Source organism: Gigantopelta aegis, chromosome 11 (genome assembly GCF_016097555.1).
Source record: "Gigantopelta aegis isolate Gae_Host chromosome 11, Gae_host_genome, whole genome shotgun sequence".
Lineage (NCBI taxonomy): Eukaryota > Metazoa > Mollusca > Gastropoda > Neomphalida > Peltospiridae > Gigantopelta > Gigantopelta aegis.
Window position 1 is genome coordinate 24,316,043 of NC_054709.1, and position 14,278 is coordinate 24,330,320.

The window sequence follows — 14,278 nt, forward strand, 5'->3', positions numbered from 1 at the left end:
TTATTAAAGATAATAAAGAAAAGAGTATCACGTAGACTGGCCTAGTCCCTTGTTTTATTAAAGATAATAAAGAAAAGAGTATCACGTAGACTGGCCTAGTCCCTTGTTTTATTAAAGATAAGAAAGAAAAGAGTATCACGTAGACTGGCCTAGTCCCTTGTTTTATTAAAGATAATAAAGAAAAGAGTATCACGTAGACTGGCCTAGTCCCTTGTTTTATTAAAGATAAGAAAGAAAAGAGTATCACGTAGACTGGCCTAGTCCCTTGTTTTATTAAAGATAATTAAAGATAATAAGAAAAGAGTATCACGTAGACTGGCCTAGTCCCTTGTTTTATTATCACGTAGACTGGCCTAGTCCCTTGTTTTATTAAAGATAAGAAAGAAAAGAGTATCACGTAGACTGGCCTAGTCCCTTGTTTTATTAAAGATAAGAAAGAAAAGAGTATCACGTAGACTGGCCTAGTCCCTTGTTTTATTAAAGATAATAAAGAAAAGAGTATCACGTAGACTGGCCTAGTCCCTTGTTTTATTAAAGATAATAAAGAAAAGATAATGTAAAGAAAAGAGTATCACGTAGACTGGTAGACTGGCCTAGTCCCTTGTTTTATTAAAGATAATAAAGAAAAGAGTATCACGTAGACTGGCCTAGTCCCTTGTTTTATTAAAGATAAGAAAGAAAAGAGTATCACGTACTATTACCACTACTGCCTATTGCTACTGCTACCACTACTACTACTACCACCACCTCCACCACCACCACCGCAACCACCACTACTACTACTAGACTACTACTACTACTACTACTCCTACTAATACTACTACTACTACTACTACTACTACACTACTACTACTACTACCACCATCACCACTACTACTACGAATACTACTACTACTACTACTACTACTACTACTACTACTACTGCTACTACTACTACTACTAGACTACTACTACTACTACTACCACCACCACCATTACTACTACTACACTACTGCTACTACTACTACCACCACTACTACTACTACTACTAGTACTAGACTACTACTACTACTACTACTACTACTACTACTACTACCACCACTACCACTACTACTACTGCTATTACTACTACTACTACTGCTATTACTACTACTACTACTACTACCACTACTTTTACTACTACTACTACTAGTAGAACTACTACTACTAGTCTACTACTACTACTACTACTACTACTACTACTACTACTACTACTACTACTACTACTACTACTACTACTACTACTACTACTACTACTACTACTACTACTACTACTACCACTACTACTACTACTACTACTACTACTACTACTACTACTACTACTACTAATGCTACTACTACTACTACTACTACTACTACTACTACCACACCACCACTACTACTACTAGACTACTACTACACCTACTACTACTACACTACTACTACTACTACTACTACCTCCACCACTACTACTACTACTACTACTACTACTACTACTACTACTACTACTACTACTACTACTACTACTACTACTACTACCACCACCATCACTACTACTACCACTACTGCTACTACTACTGCCACTACTACTACTACTAGTACTACTAGACTACTACTACTACCACCACCACCACTACTACTACCACTACTGCTACTGCTACTACTACTACTACTACTACTACTACTACTACTACTACTACTACTACTACTACTACTACTACTACTACTACTACTACTACTACTACTACTACTACTACTAGTACTACTACTACTACTACTACTACTACTACTACTACTACTACTACTACTACTACTAGACTACTACTACTACTACTACTACTACTACTACTACTACTACTACTACTACTACTAGTACTACTACTACTACTAGTACTACTACTACTAGACTACTACTACTACTACTACTACTACTACTACTACTACTACTACTACTAGTACTACTACTATTAGTACTACTACTACTACTACTACTACTACTACTACTAGTACTACTACTACTACTACTACTAGTACTACTACTACTACTACTACTACTACTACTACTACTACTACTACTACTACTACTACTACTACTACTACTACTACTACTACTGCTAGACTACTACTACTACTTCTACTACTAGACTACTACTACTACTAGTACTACTACTATTTCTGCTACTTCTACTAGACTACTACTATCGCATATCGGTGCGTAGTTAATTATTCTGACCGAGACGTAGCCCAGTGGTCTTGTTGCATGGTCGGTCTGGGATCAAGCCCTGTCGATGGGCTCGTGAAGGTATTTCTCATTCTATGCAGAGCACCACGGTGGTATATCAAAGGCCGTGGTATGTGCTATCCTGTCATATAAAAGTTCCATTGCTACTAATGGAAAAATGTAGCTGGTTTCCTCTCTTCGACTATGTCAGAACTACCAAATGTTTGACATCCAATAGCTGATGATTAATAAATCAATGTGCTCTAGTGGTGTCGTTAAACAAAACAAACATTCAACACATTTCTTTAATTACTAGTATTCCTTACCATTCTTTACCAGTTCCCCTACTGGTCCAACGAGGATGGACTTTATTTCCTCTTCGTACGTCCGCTCTAGTGGTGTCGTTAAACAAAACAAACTTTAACCGTCCGTCCATCAGTCTGTCTCTCTGCCTCTAAGCGACACATACCACATAGTCTCCCGGCCTCTTTTGTTTTTATTGTTTGTTTTGTTTTGTTTTGTTTGTTTGTTGTGTTTTATTTTATTTTCGCTTTGTTTTGGTTTGTTTTGTTTGTTTTCATTTTTTTTATATATATATATGCCTCGAGACATTGAGCTGATATTTTGTATATTTGTTTACCATGTGTCGTTATGGCCAGATGCTGTTTGACATTTACGCGAGGTTATTGAAGGGCCACAACTCTGTCAAGCAATGGAATTTTGAACCGTTGAACATAGGGTCCCGGTAGGGGTCGTGTGTTGCTTTAGCAGTACTTGCGATGTTTCTTATTGCGTGTTTGATTTCATTTACAGATGGATAGCGAAATTCCCAAGTGAAACCAAACAGCAGGTTAAAGACCGGATGACACTATATTACACAGGGATAGCTGAATCGGTATGTGCTCTAGTGGTGTCGTTAAACAGCAGGTTAAAGACCGGATCGCACTATATTACATAGGGATAGTTGAATCGGTATGTACTCTAGTGGTGTCGTTAAACAGCAGGTTAAAGACTGGATAGCTCTATATTACACAAGGATAGCTAATCGATATGTGCTCTAGTGGTGTCGTTAAACAGCAGGTTAAAGACCGGATGACACTATATTACACAGGGATAGCTAATCGGTATGTGCTCTAGTGGTGTCGTTAAACAGCAGGTTAAAGACCGGATCGCACTATATTACATAGGGATAGTTGAATCGGTATGTACTCTAGTGGTGTCGTTAAACAGCAGGTTAAAGACTGGATAGCTCTATATTACACAAGGATAGCTAATCGATATGGTATATGTTCTAGTGGTGTCGTTAAACAGCAGGTTAAAGATCGGATGGCACTATATTACACTGGGATAGTTGAATCGGTATATGCTCTAGTGGTGTCATTAAACAACAGGTTAAAGACCGGATGACACTATATTACACAGTTAGCTGAATCGGTATATGTTCTAGTGGTGTCGTTAAACAGCAGGTTAAAGACCGGATGACACTATATTACACAGTTAGCTGAATCGGTACATGTTCTAGTGGTGTCGTTAAACAGCAGGTTAAAGACCGGATGACACTATATTACACAGTTAGCTGAATCGGTATATGTTCTAGTGGTGTCGTTAAACAGCAGGTTAAAGACCGGATGACTCTATATTACACAGTTAGCTGAATCGGTATATGTTCTAGTGGTGTCGTTAAACAGCAGGTTAAAGACCGGATGACTCTATATTGCCCACTGGACAGGGTTATCCAGCTTTTGCACACCCGACGGACAAAATGACTGTATTTTCCCCGCGTATGATTAAATGAGTTTGTAGGTAAAATGTTTACGAATCGTTCTACAATAAACAAACCGTCTCTTATAAAAAAAAAAAATTTTGTTACTGAAATTAAATGGGCAAGAAAAAGAATCATTCACCGTTGTGCAGTTCCAACCCTCGCGACAAAATGTTTTGTAAACCTCGGTCATCAGAAACAACATTTTGTCCCTCGGGTTGGAATAACCGTATCTATACCTCACAACGGTGATAGATTTTATTAATATTACACAGGGATAGCTGAATCGGTATAATTGTGCTCTAGTGGTGTCATTAAACAACAGATTAAATACACAGGGATAGCTGAACCGGTCCGGTATGTGCTCTAGTGGTGTCGTTAAAGACAACAAACAAAAGCTTCAACTGAATAAGTAATCTTCACATAAATAGTAATCACATTTTTAAAATCGAGACTTTAGTTATTTATTTATTTACTTATTTACCTATTTATCTATCTATCTATTTATTTATTTTTACGGGTGCGGGATGTAGTGCAGTGGTAAAGCGTCCGCCTGATGCGCGGTCGGTCTTTGGATCAATCCCCGTCTTTGTACCCGTTGGGCTATTTCACGTTCCAGCCAGTGTACCACGACTGGTATATCAAAGGTCATGGTGTGTGCTTATGGGATGGTGCATATAAAATACCCCTTGCTACTAATGGAAAAATGTAGTGGGTTTCCTCTCTAAGACTATATGTCAAAAGTACTAAAGGTTTGACTTCCAGTAGCCAATGATTTATTAATGAATGTGCTCCAGTGGTGTCGTTAAACAAAACAAACTTTAACTTTATTTATTTACTTTCAGATAAACTTTCGTTTCCAGTCTGTTGCCGATATACCACTGACACCGAGACTGGAAATAAATATTTACCCACTGGGGCTGCTTATTGTAGAGGTAACTAAACTATATAGATATTCATACATAATACATACTAGCCAGTGCCAGGTTTGTCCACTGTTTCATATACGTAAGCGAGATCGATCGCGTAGCTTTTAGGCCCTATGCATATGATTCGGTTAAATAGTATTCTTTCCGAAGACCGGCCTCGGTGGCGTCGTGGCAGGCCATCGGTATACAGGCTGGTAGGTACTGGGTTCGGATCCCAGTCGAGGCATGGGATTTTTAATCGAGATACCGACTCCAAACCCTGAGTGAGTGCTCCGCAAGGCTCAATGGGTAGGTGTAAACCACTTGCACCGACCAGTGATCCATAACTGGTTCAACAAAGGCCATGGTTTGTGCTATCCTGCCTGTGGGAAGCGCAAATAAAAGATCCCTTGCTGCCAATCGGAAGGTTAGCCCATGTAATGGCGACAGCGGGTTTCCTCTCAAAATCTGTGTGGTCCTTAACCATATGTCTGACGCCATATAACCGTAAATAAAATGTGTTGAGTGCGTCGTTAAATAAAACATTTCTTTCTTTTTTTCTTTCCGAAGAATGACTTGATAGCCGATAGTCTGCAAGATGCGGGCGACTCGGTGTCGCAAGCTCGAGTCTCAGCAACAGCATGGGACAAATTGTGAGGCCAGAAATTATTCAATTATCCCCTGCGCCAGTTCGTTAATATCTATATATGTAATATTCAAGCCCGACATACAATATACAATATATAGATATTTATACACTCTCTCTCTCTCTCTCTCTCTCTCTCTCTCTCTCTCTCTCTCTCTCTCTCTCTCTCTCTCTCTCTCTCTCTCTCTCTCAATAATTAATTTCTATTTCTTTGTTTGCAGACCGCGGCTAATGCGCCGTGGGTTACAAAACACCTGAAGAGTAACGGCAATCTGGACGCTTCGCCTTCTCTGTCTAGCTTCAGATGGTGGATTGATGGTCAGACTACATTCACGATTCCACAGGCTGATCACTACATGGGATTCACTGGGTAAGAAACCCTTTCTGTTTATGTTTTTAAATATTATATTTACTTGGTCAACGTTTATGCTGGTGGACTTATAGTCCCCGAGGGTGGGGACGATAAAACAAAGTCCCATAAAACACCACTATTTCAATAAGGAACTCTGCAACTCTGCTACTGGAATTGTCCCACTTCTGGAACATCTGCTGCCTCTGATTGTCTCTCAGTCCTATACCCAACTCGTCCCAGATGTTTTTATAGCCCGTCCCATCGTTCTATAAACATGTTGTTTTTTTGTAAATCATTTCAGTTTGATTTGACGCAATAAGAAAAGCAGTAGTGTTGTGGAAATAACAAAAATATACTATGTTTGTGTGCAATGTACAAATCAATCGTCTCAAACATAAATAACTTGTAGTAAATTCCATAGTATAAAAACGGCGTTCCCCGTGGGATGGACTATAATAATGTTGAGAGGGTGTCGATTGTGGCCTAACGTCAACGAAACAAATTATAGTTTTAGGATAGTGACCCTCAAATGAGTAGTGGGTCCTATTTTCTTCTCTGTGACTAGTTAGTTCAAGTTGAGGACATATCAGGGCTTCTAAAAATAGAATGTAGTTGAGTTTAGTTTCCGAATTGTGGGTATATTGATTTTACCCTGTGTATCTTATACACGTATATGGATGGGGCGTGGGAAGTTGCCCCTGAGCCACCCCGTGTTTGTTATTTGTGGGTTGAATGTACACTGTTGAATACACCACTGTCATATGATAGACTTTCTGTTTTGTCTCACAATCGTAAGTCCATTCTGAATATCGACCTTTAATGGGGCGTCACGTTGGCAAACAGTCTTTAGCCACCCTAGGTTTTTCACATTTCCATAGATGATGATGGATCTGTAGAATTCATAAACTTTATATTTTTAGCTCCAAAATTGTTCGGCTGTAAACGAGTGTGGTGTACTATATATACTCTAATAAAAATTTACAATTGCCAAAATTGTAAGGTGTATTAGCTGTGGGGAATGGTTATGTGATAATAGTGAATTAATTGGGCAAACATTACAACCGGTAGTTCAGTATTACAGTAGGTTTTATGACCACCAAATATCTCGAAGGACGATTGGGGTCAGAAGTGAAATTTGAAAGTTGACGTTTTTTTATCAGTAAATCGCAAATTCAAACAATAAAAATGACTAAACACAAAACAATAACAATTGTATGATCAACAGAATGAAAACGATTGACAGAAATAATGTTCCACCATGATTAATCGACCTTCCTGGAAATTGTCAAAATCGAGAATGACACCCCATGCACGTGTACGGGGAACTGCGTGATGCACGTGCAAACTATGGAATGTGTTTCGGTGTGTTGATAAACAGACCTGAACGTTTTTTACTAGGATGTCTGTGATCAAAACGTATGTTCGGTCTAATAGTTGATATTAACATTAATATTTCAGGTTCCCCTACTTTTTTGAAGAGTATATTATGATTGGGCATTAACTTGAAAGTTGCCCCTGAGCCACGCTGTTATTTATGGGTTGGGTGTGCACTACTGAACACTTGTTTATCATATGATAAACATTCTATTTTTAGTTTTAAAAATGTGGGTAGCTTGATTTTACACTGTGCACTATATATAATCTATATATATATATATATATATATATATATATATATATATATATATATATATATATATACACACACACACACACAATTGTGCGTTCATTTATTTATTTCCTATACTATCATAGTGTTTTGCTTTATTTCTTAGCTATTCTATATATTATCTTTTATTACACACCCGTTGGTGATGACCAGGACCCCGTTCCACAAGGCGATCTTAGACCTAAGATTACCGTAACTGCACAGCTAACATATACATTTATGGTGATCTTTAGCGCTAAAATCGCTTCGTGGAAAGGGGCCCTGGTCACCAGTGCCAAGCATCCAATCAAAAACAACACGGTGGAAATATAGTGAAGTATAGTTAACCTGACAATCATGTGTCTGTGACGCGTAAGTTAGTTACAAGTGCAACGGTTGTAAATAAATAGTCGAAAAAGATGTTAAAATTTGCTTAAAACCTGGGTTTTTTTTTAGGATATGTAAGAAATAGAATAATACATTCGTGTCCGTTAGATACCATTTATCTCACAACTCGTTGTTTAAAAACGTATCAAACTCTCTTTCGCTCATTAGATATAATTTAAAAGAACTCATTGTGAGATAAATGGTACTTAACGGCCATTCATGTATTATTCTCTATTTATTCCTAAGCCACCCTAAATTCATTACATTTTTAAGAACATACACCGGCTTTGATTTGTAGATAAAGAGTTGCATATTTCAGAAAAAAATATTCAATCCTGAATGTTAAATGTTGAATGTTGAATATAGAACCAACTTCCGCTTCCCCTAATACGTCTAGCTATAACTACCCACGATAAAAAAACACTGAAAAACCGTTTATTAAAATCTTTTTTTTTTTTTTTTTAATTTTGTAATAAACGGAAAGTGCGTTACAAATGCTGTTAAATACACCCACTCACTTTAGAGCTACACACACACACACCCACTTCGAACGTTACGTAACATTTAAACCCCCACCCCCCCCCCCCCCCCCCCCCCCACATAAGTGTTATATTGGAAGGAATGGTCCAATTTGTGTTTAGCTTATATTTTATGAATGTGAATGAAGGGAACGTGTCAAACATTTACCTGTCGAAACCGTTTTAAGTCAACTCTTGAAGTAAGTTTCAGACGTGAAGTTTTCCAACACTTTGGTCCCAAAGTCCCATTAGCGATTAGGTTTATCATCAGTGTGTATTCATGTCTACCTGCTACTGCATTTCCCATTATTTATCGTATAAAAAAATGTAAACATAAGTCACAATTTATTGCTTTTGTATGTTTAACGTGTGCTCGATCGAAAAATGTTTAAAGTCCAACTAAGCCCAAAAAAGGAGGTTACCTGTCCTAGTTAAGGTTGGCGTCTACGGGGAGGAGATGATGTAGCTCTTGTTGAAGTGGGGCACCAACTTCCTGAAGTCGGCGATGATCTTGATGATCCTGTGGACGGTGTGGTTGTCCATCTCTTTGTAGAGGATCCCCTGTCTGTACAAGCCATCCCGGCGCGAGGTGATGACCAGGACCTGCCCGATTCCCCGTAGATCCCCAGGGTGGATGGCGATCTGGGTGCCATCCGTGAAGGTCTTAAACTCTTCCTCTTGGATCCCGCCTGGCAGTTTGTAGGGATCCGAGATGTCACCGATCACGTACTTGGCGTACTGACTCTTAATCTTCTGTTTCGCGAGCTGCCATTCGTCCCTGGAAGAAGCAGGAGGCCGCGTCTTGGCTGGTTGGTCCCCCGGGGGGGGGGGGGGGGGGGTCACGGCCTTCCGCTTGGCAACTCCAACATCCAATGTCGCCATCGCGGAGTCCCCCGTGGGTGGGGGTCTCGACGCTGATGAGCGACGTGCGAGAACAGGTGATGCAGGCCGTGGTGCACTGGGTAGTTGCTCCTCTTTCCGCTTCTGTACAGTCGGTGCGGTTGGTTGACGAATCGCCTCCTTCCGCTCCGTCTGGATTGGTCGTGGTGGGGGCAGCGACGCAGACGGGACCGCCGCTGACGGTTGAGCCACCAGCTTTGTCCCCGCCTGAGCTGTCCCTGGCGCACGTTTCTTCTTCCTTGTCCTCTTCCTCTTGGTTGTAACCGCGTCCCCGTACACCAAGGTCACGGTGACCCGGTGTACGCGACGCGGTATTCCAACAGCAAGCCATAGCTAGCCATCAATCCCCCCAGGTGTGTGTGTGGGGGGGGGTGGGTGGTAGGTTGAGAGAGCACGAATTCACGTCTAGTCTCATTGCTAGTTCGCTTGGGAGTCAAATATTTCAGGTTCCCCTACTTTTTTGAAGAGTATATTATGATTGGGCATTAACTTGAAAGTTGCCCCTGAGCCACGCTGTGTTTGTTATTTATGGGTTGGGTGTGCACTACTGAACACTTGTTTATCATATGATAAACATTCTATTTTTAGTTTTAAAATGTGGGTAGCTTGATTGTACACTGTGCACTCTATATATATATATATATATATATATATATATATATATATATATATATATATATATATATATATATATACACACACACACACAATTGTGCGTTCATTTATTTATTTCCTATACTATCATAGTGTTTTGCTTTATTTCTGAGCTATTCTATATATTATATTTTATTACACACCCGTTGGTGATGACCAGGACCCCGTTCCACAAGGCGATCTTAGACCTAAGATTACCGTAACTGCACAGCTAACATATACATTTATGGTGATCTTTAGCGCTAAAATCGCTTCGTGGAAAGGGGCCCTGGTCACCAGTGCCAAGCATCCAATCAAAAACAACACGGTGGAAATATAGTGAAGTATAGTTAACCTGACAATCATGTGTCTGTGACGCGTAAGTTAGTTACAAGTGCAACGGTTGTAAATAAATAGTCGAAAAAGATGTTAAAATTTGCTTAAAACCTGGGTTTTCTTTTAGGATATGTAAGAAATAGAATAATACATTCGTGTCCGTTAGATACCATTTATCTCACAACTCGTTGTTTAAAAACGTATCAAACTCGCTTTCGCTCATTAGATATAATTTAAAAGAACTCACTGTGAGATAAATGGTACCTAACGGCCATTCATGTATTATTCTCTATTTGTTCCTAAGCCACCCTAAATTCATTATATTTTTAAGAACATACACCGGTATTTGATTTGTAGGTTTATAAAGAGTGTTAACTGCATATTTCAGAAAAAAATATTCAATCCTGAATGTTAAATGTTGAATGTTGAATATAGAACCAACTTCCGCTTCCCCTAATATGTCTAGCTATAACTACCCACGATAAAAAAACACTGTTGTCGTGACAGACCGTTTATGAAATCTTTTTTTTTTTGTTGTTTTAATTTTGTAATAAACTTCTTTTTTTAAAGTGCGTTACATAATGCTGTTAAATACACCCACTCACTCACTGTAACGCCACACAACGTTTAGAGCTACACCCACACACCCCCTTCGAACGTTACGTAACATTTGAATGACCCCCCCCCCCCCCCCCCCCCCGCCATTGTTATATTGGAAGGAATGGTCCAATTTGTGTTTAGCTTATATTTTATGAATGTGAATGAAGGGAACGTGTCAAACATTTACACTGTCGATGGAACCGTTTAATTTTCGTCAACTCTTACAAGTAAGTTTCAGACGTGAAGTTTCCAACATTTCTTTGGTCACCGACCGAGTCTCATTTCATTAGCGATTAGGTTTATCATCAGTGCGTATTCGTGTCTACTCTGCAATTGCATTTCCCATGAAGTTATCGTGTAATAACAGTGTACTATTACGTGGTATCTGTGTCAAATTGTATTGCTTTGTATCTTTAACGTGTGTTTTCTTCAAAATATCTCAGTATGATAGCCTGAATAATCCGGCTAGTTGCACAAAAGTATAGCAAGTCAGCGTGGGTGGAGGGTGTAGGCGTGAAATTAATGTTTTCGGTTCATCCATATATGCAACGCAAAAATGTAAGTACCTCAGGACCAATCAGATTGCCGTAAAGTATAGACTCAAAGACAATTTAATGATTAGTTTTTCACAATTATTTAAGAACATGATTACAATACAAAGTTAAAGCAACACTCCAGGACAGTGTTTACCTCGTTTCTATATAGGCTGCATGTACATTTACGTATATAGAAAGACAATGGTTTTTATCCTCTATTTATTGCACTAACTGTTTTACAGAAAGAAGCTTATTGGGAAGCTAAAGCAACACCCAGGACAGTGTTTACATCGTTTCTATAGACTGCATGTACATTTACGTATAAAGAAGAAGAAGAAAAAAAAAGGCTTTTAGAGGAAACAAAGCTGTGTAATAAATAGAATAACAAATTCGGTACCAGTCACTTGTTAAATTAATGTCCCTCGTGAAATAATTATCATTTTTCACTAGCTAAAGCTCGTCACAAGTGAAAATGATTTCATTCTGGACATAATAACTGGTAACTCGTTTAATATCCTCTGTTTATTGTCACTAATTGTTTTACAGAAAGAATCTGGAGAGGTCTAGCCCATCAGTAGTCGGTATCGCCTACAGGGGTTCTATCTGTCGTAATTTAGCCGTGTCCCTTGTGGAAGATTTTCGTCATTCCACGGTCGCATTAGTAGCAGCTCATGAACTGGGGCATAGGTAAGTCGATAATAATGGATGATGATGACGATGATGATGATAGCTATGGTGATGCTGATACTGCAGCTGGTGGTGATGATAAACACGATGAAGTTGATGATCCTGTTCATGGTGATTGTGTTCGTGATGATGATGATGATGATGGTGATGGTGGTGATGATGATATGACTATGGTGGTGATGATGTATGATGGTGGTGGTGATGGTGGTGGTGATGTTGGTGGTGATGATGATGATGATGGTGGTGGTGGTGTTGATGATAATGATGGTGGTGGTGATGATGATTGTGGTGGTGATAGTGATGATGATAATGATAATGGTGGTGGTGGTGATGATGATTGTGGTAGTGGCGGTGATGATGATGATAGTGGTAGTGATGATGGTGTGGAGATGATGATGGTAGTGGTGATGATGGCGTGGCAGTGATGATGGCGTGGCAGTGATAATTATGATGATGGTGGTAGTGGTGGTGGTGATGATGATGGTGGTGGTGATAATGGTGGTGATGATGATGCTGATGGCGGTGATGATGATGATGATGGTGGTAGTGGTGGTGGTTGTAATGATCATGATGATCGTGATGGTGGTGGTGGTGATGGTGGTGGTGGTGGTGATTATCATGATGATCATGATGGTGGTGGTGGTGTGATGGTGGTGGTGGTGATGATGGTGGTGGTGGTGATGATGATGGTGGTGGTGGTGATGATGATAATGATCGTGGTGGTGGTGATGATGATAATGATCGTGGTGGTGGTGATGATGATGATGGACGATGATGATGATGATGATGATGAAATTTGTTTTAACGAAACCACTAGAGCATATTGATTAATTAATCATCGGCTATTGGATGTCAAACATTTGGTAATTCTGACTCGTAGTCAACAAAGGAAACCCGCTACATTTTCCTTAATGCAGAAAGGGATCTTTTATATGCACTTTCCCACAGACAGGAAAACACATTCTACGGCCTTTGACCAGTTGTGGTGCACTGGTTGGAACGAGAGAAAAAAATTATGATGATAATGATGTTGATGGCAATGATGACGATCATTATGGTTGAAGACTAAGATTAAGATTTAGATGACTATTATGGCGATGGTGATGATGATAATGATGATGATGGTAATGATGACGATCATTATGGTTGAAGACTAAGATGAAGATTTAGATGACTATTATGGCAATGGTGATGATGGTATTGCTGGTGGTGGTTATGGTGGTTTTGGTGATTATGATATTTGTGGTGATATTGCAGCATTCAGCTTTATCGCTAGAGCATTTATCCGAGGTGCTTGGATCGTCCAAACCAAGTGGCCCACAACTGGTGTATCAAAGGCCATGATATGTGAGGGGTGTTTCTGTCTGTGGAAAGGTTCCTATAAAATAATTCTGGCTGCTAATAACCGATGAAACATCTTTTGCAGCTTAAACAGCGCCCACGATGGTACTGAGACATCATTGTCCTGTAAATCGAATTATGGATATGTGATGTGGGCTTCTTTGATTTACCCACGTTATAGGAGCAGAAGACAGCACCTATGGACTTTCTCCAAGTGTTCAGCCAAGTCGTTTCAGCTCAAGTTAAGACAGTAAGCATTTCAGCTCAAGTTACGACAGTAAGCCTTCCACTTCCAGTTAAGACAGTAAGCATTTCAGACCAATGTATGACTAAGCATTTCTGCTCAAATTATGACAGTAAGCATTTCAGGACTTATATCCAGTAAGTGTTTCAGCTCAAGTTAGGACCGTAAGAGTTTCTGCTCAGGTTAAGACAGTAAGCATTTCAGCTCAAGTTATGACAGTAAGCCTTCCAGTTCCAGTTAAGACAGTAAGCATTTCAGACCAATGTATGACTAAGCATTTCTGCTCAAGTTGAGACAGTAAGCGTTTCAGACCAATATATGACAGTAAGTGTTTCAGCTCGTTAGGACAGTAAGAGTTTCTGCTCAGGTTAAGACAGTAAGCATTTCAGCTCAAGTTATGACAGTAAGGCTTCCAGTTCCAGTTAAGACAGTAAGCATTTCAGACCAATGTATGACGGTAAGCATTTCTGCTCAAGTTGAGACAGTAAGTGTTTCAGACCAATGTATGACAGTAAGCATTTCAGCTCAAGTTAGGACAGTAAGAGTTTCTGCTCAGGTTAAG

General features: G+C 39.5%; 1 protein-coding gene across 1 annotated transcript in view; it reads left to right on the forward strand.

Annotated features, from left to right (window-relative positions):
* The first annotated feature begins 3,025 nt into the window (after positions 1 to 3,025).
* LOC121385436 (metalloprotease mig-17-like) overlaps positions 3,026 to 14,278 on the forward strand; it is a 26,232-nt gene continuing 14,979 nt past the window's right edge. The window contains exons 1-5 of the mRNA XM_041516115.1: positions 3,026 to 3,113; positions 4,826 to 4,915; positions 5,756 to 5,904; positions 11,991 to 12,131; positions 13,558 to 13,722. Coding sequence (XP_041372049.1) covers positions 3,081 to 3,113; positions 4,826 to 4,915; positions 5,756 to 5,904; positions 11,991 to 12,131; positions 13,558 to 13,722 — 578 coding nt within the window. The 5' untranslated portion in view covers positions 3,026 to 3,080. The remainder of the gene's footprint in view (positions 3,114 to 4,825; positions 4,916 to 5,755; positions 5,905 to 11,990; positions 12,132 to 13,557; positions 13,723 to 14,278) is intronic.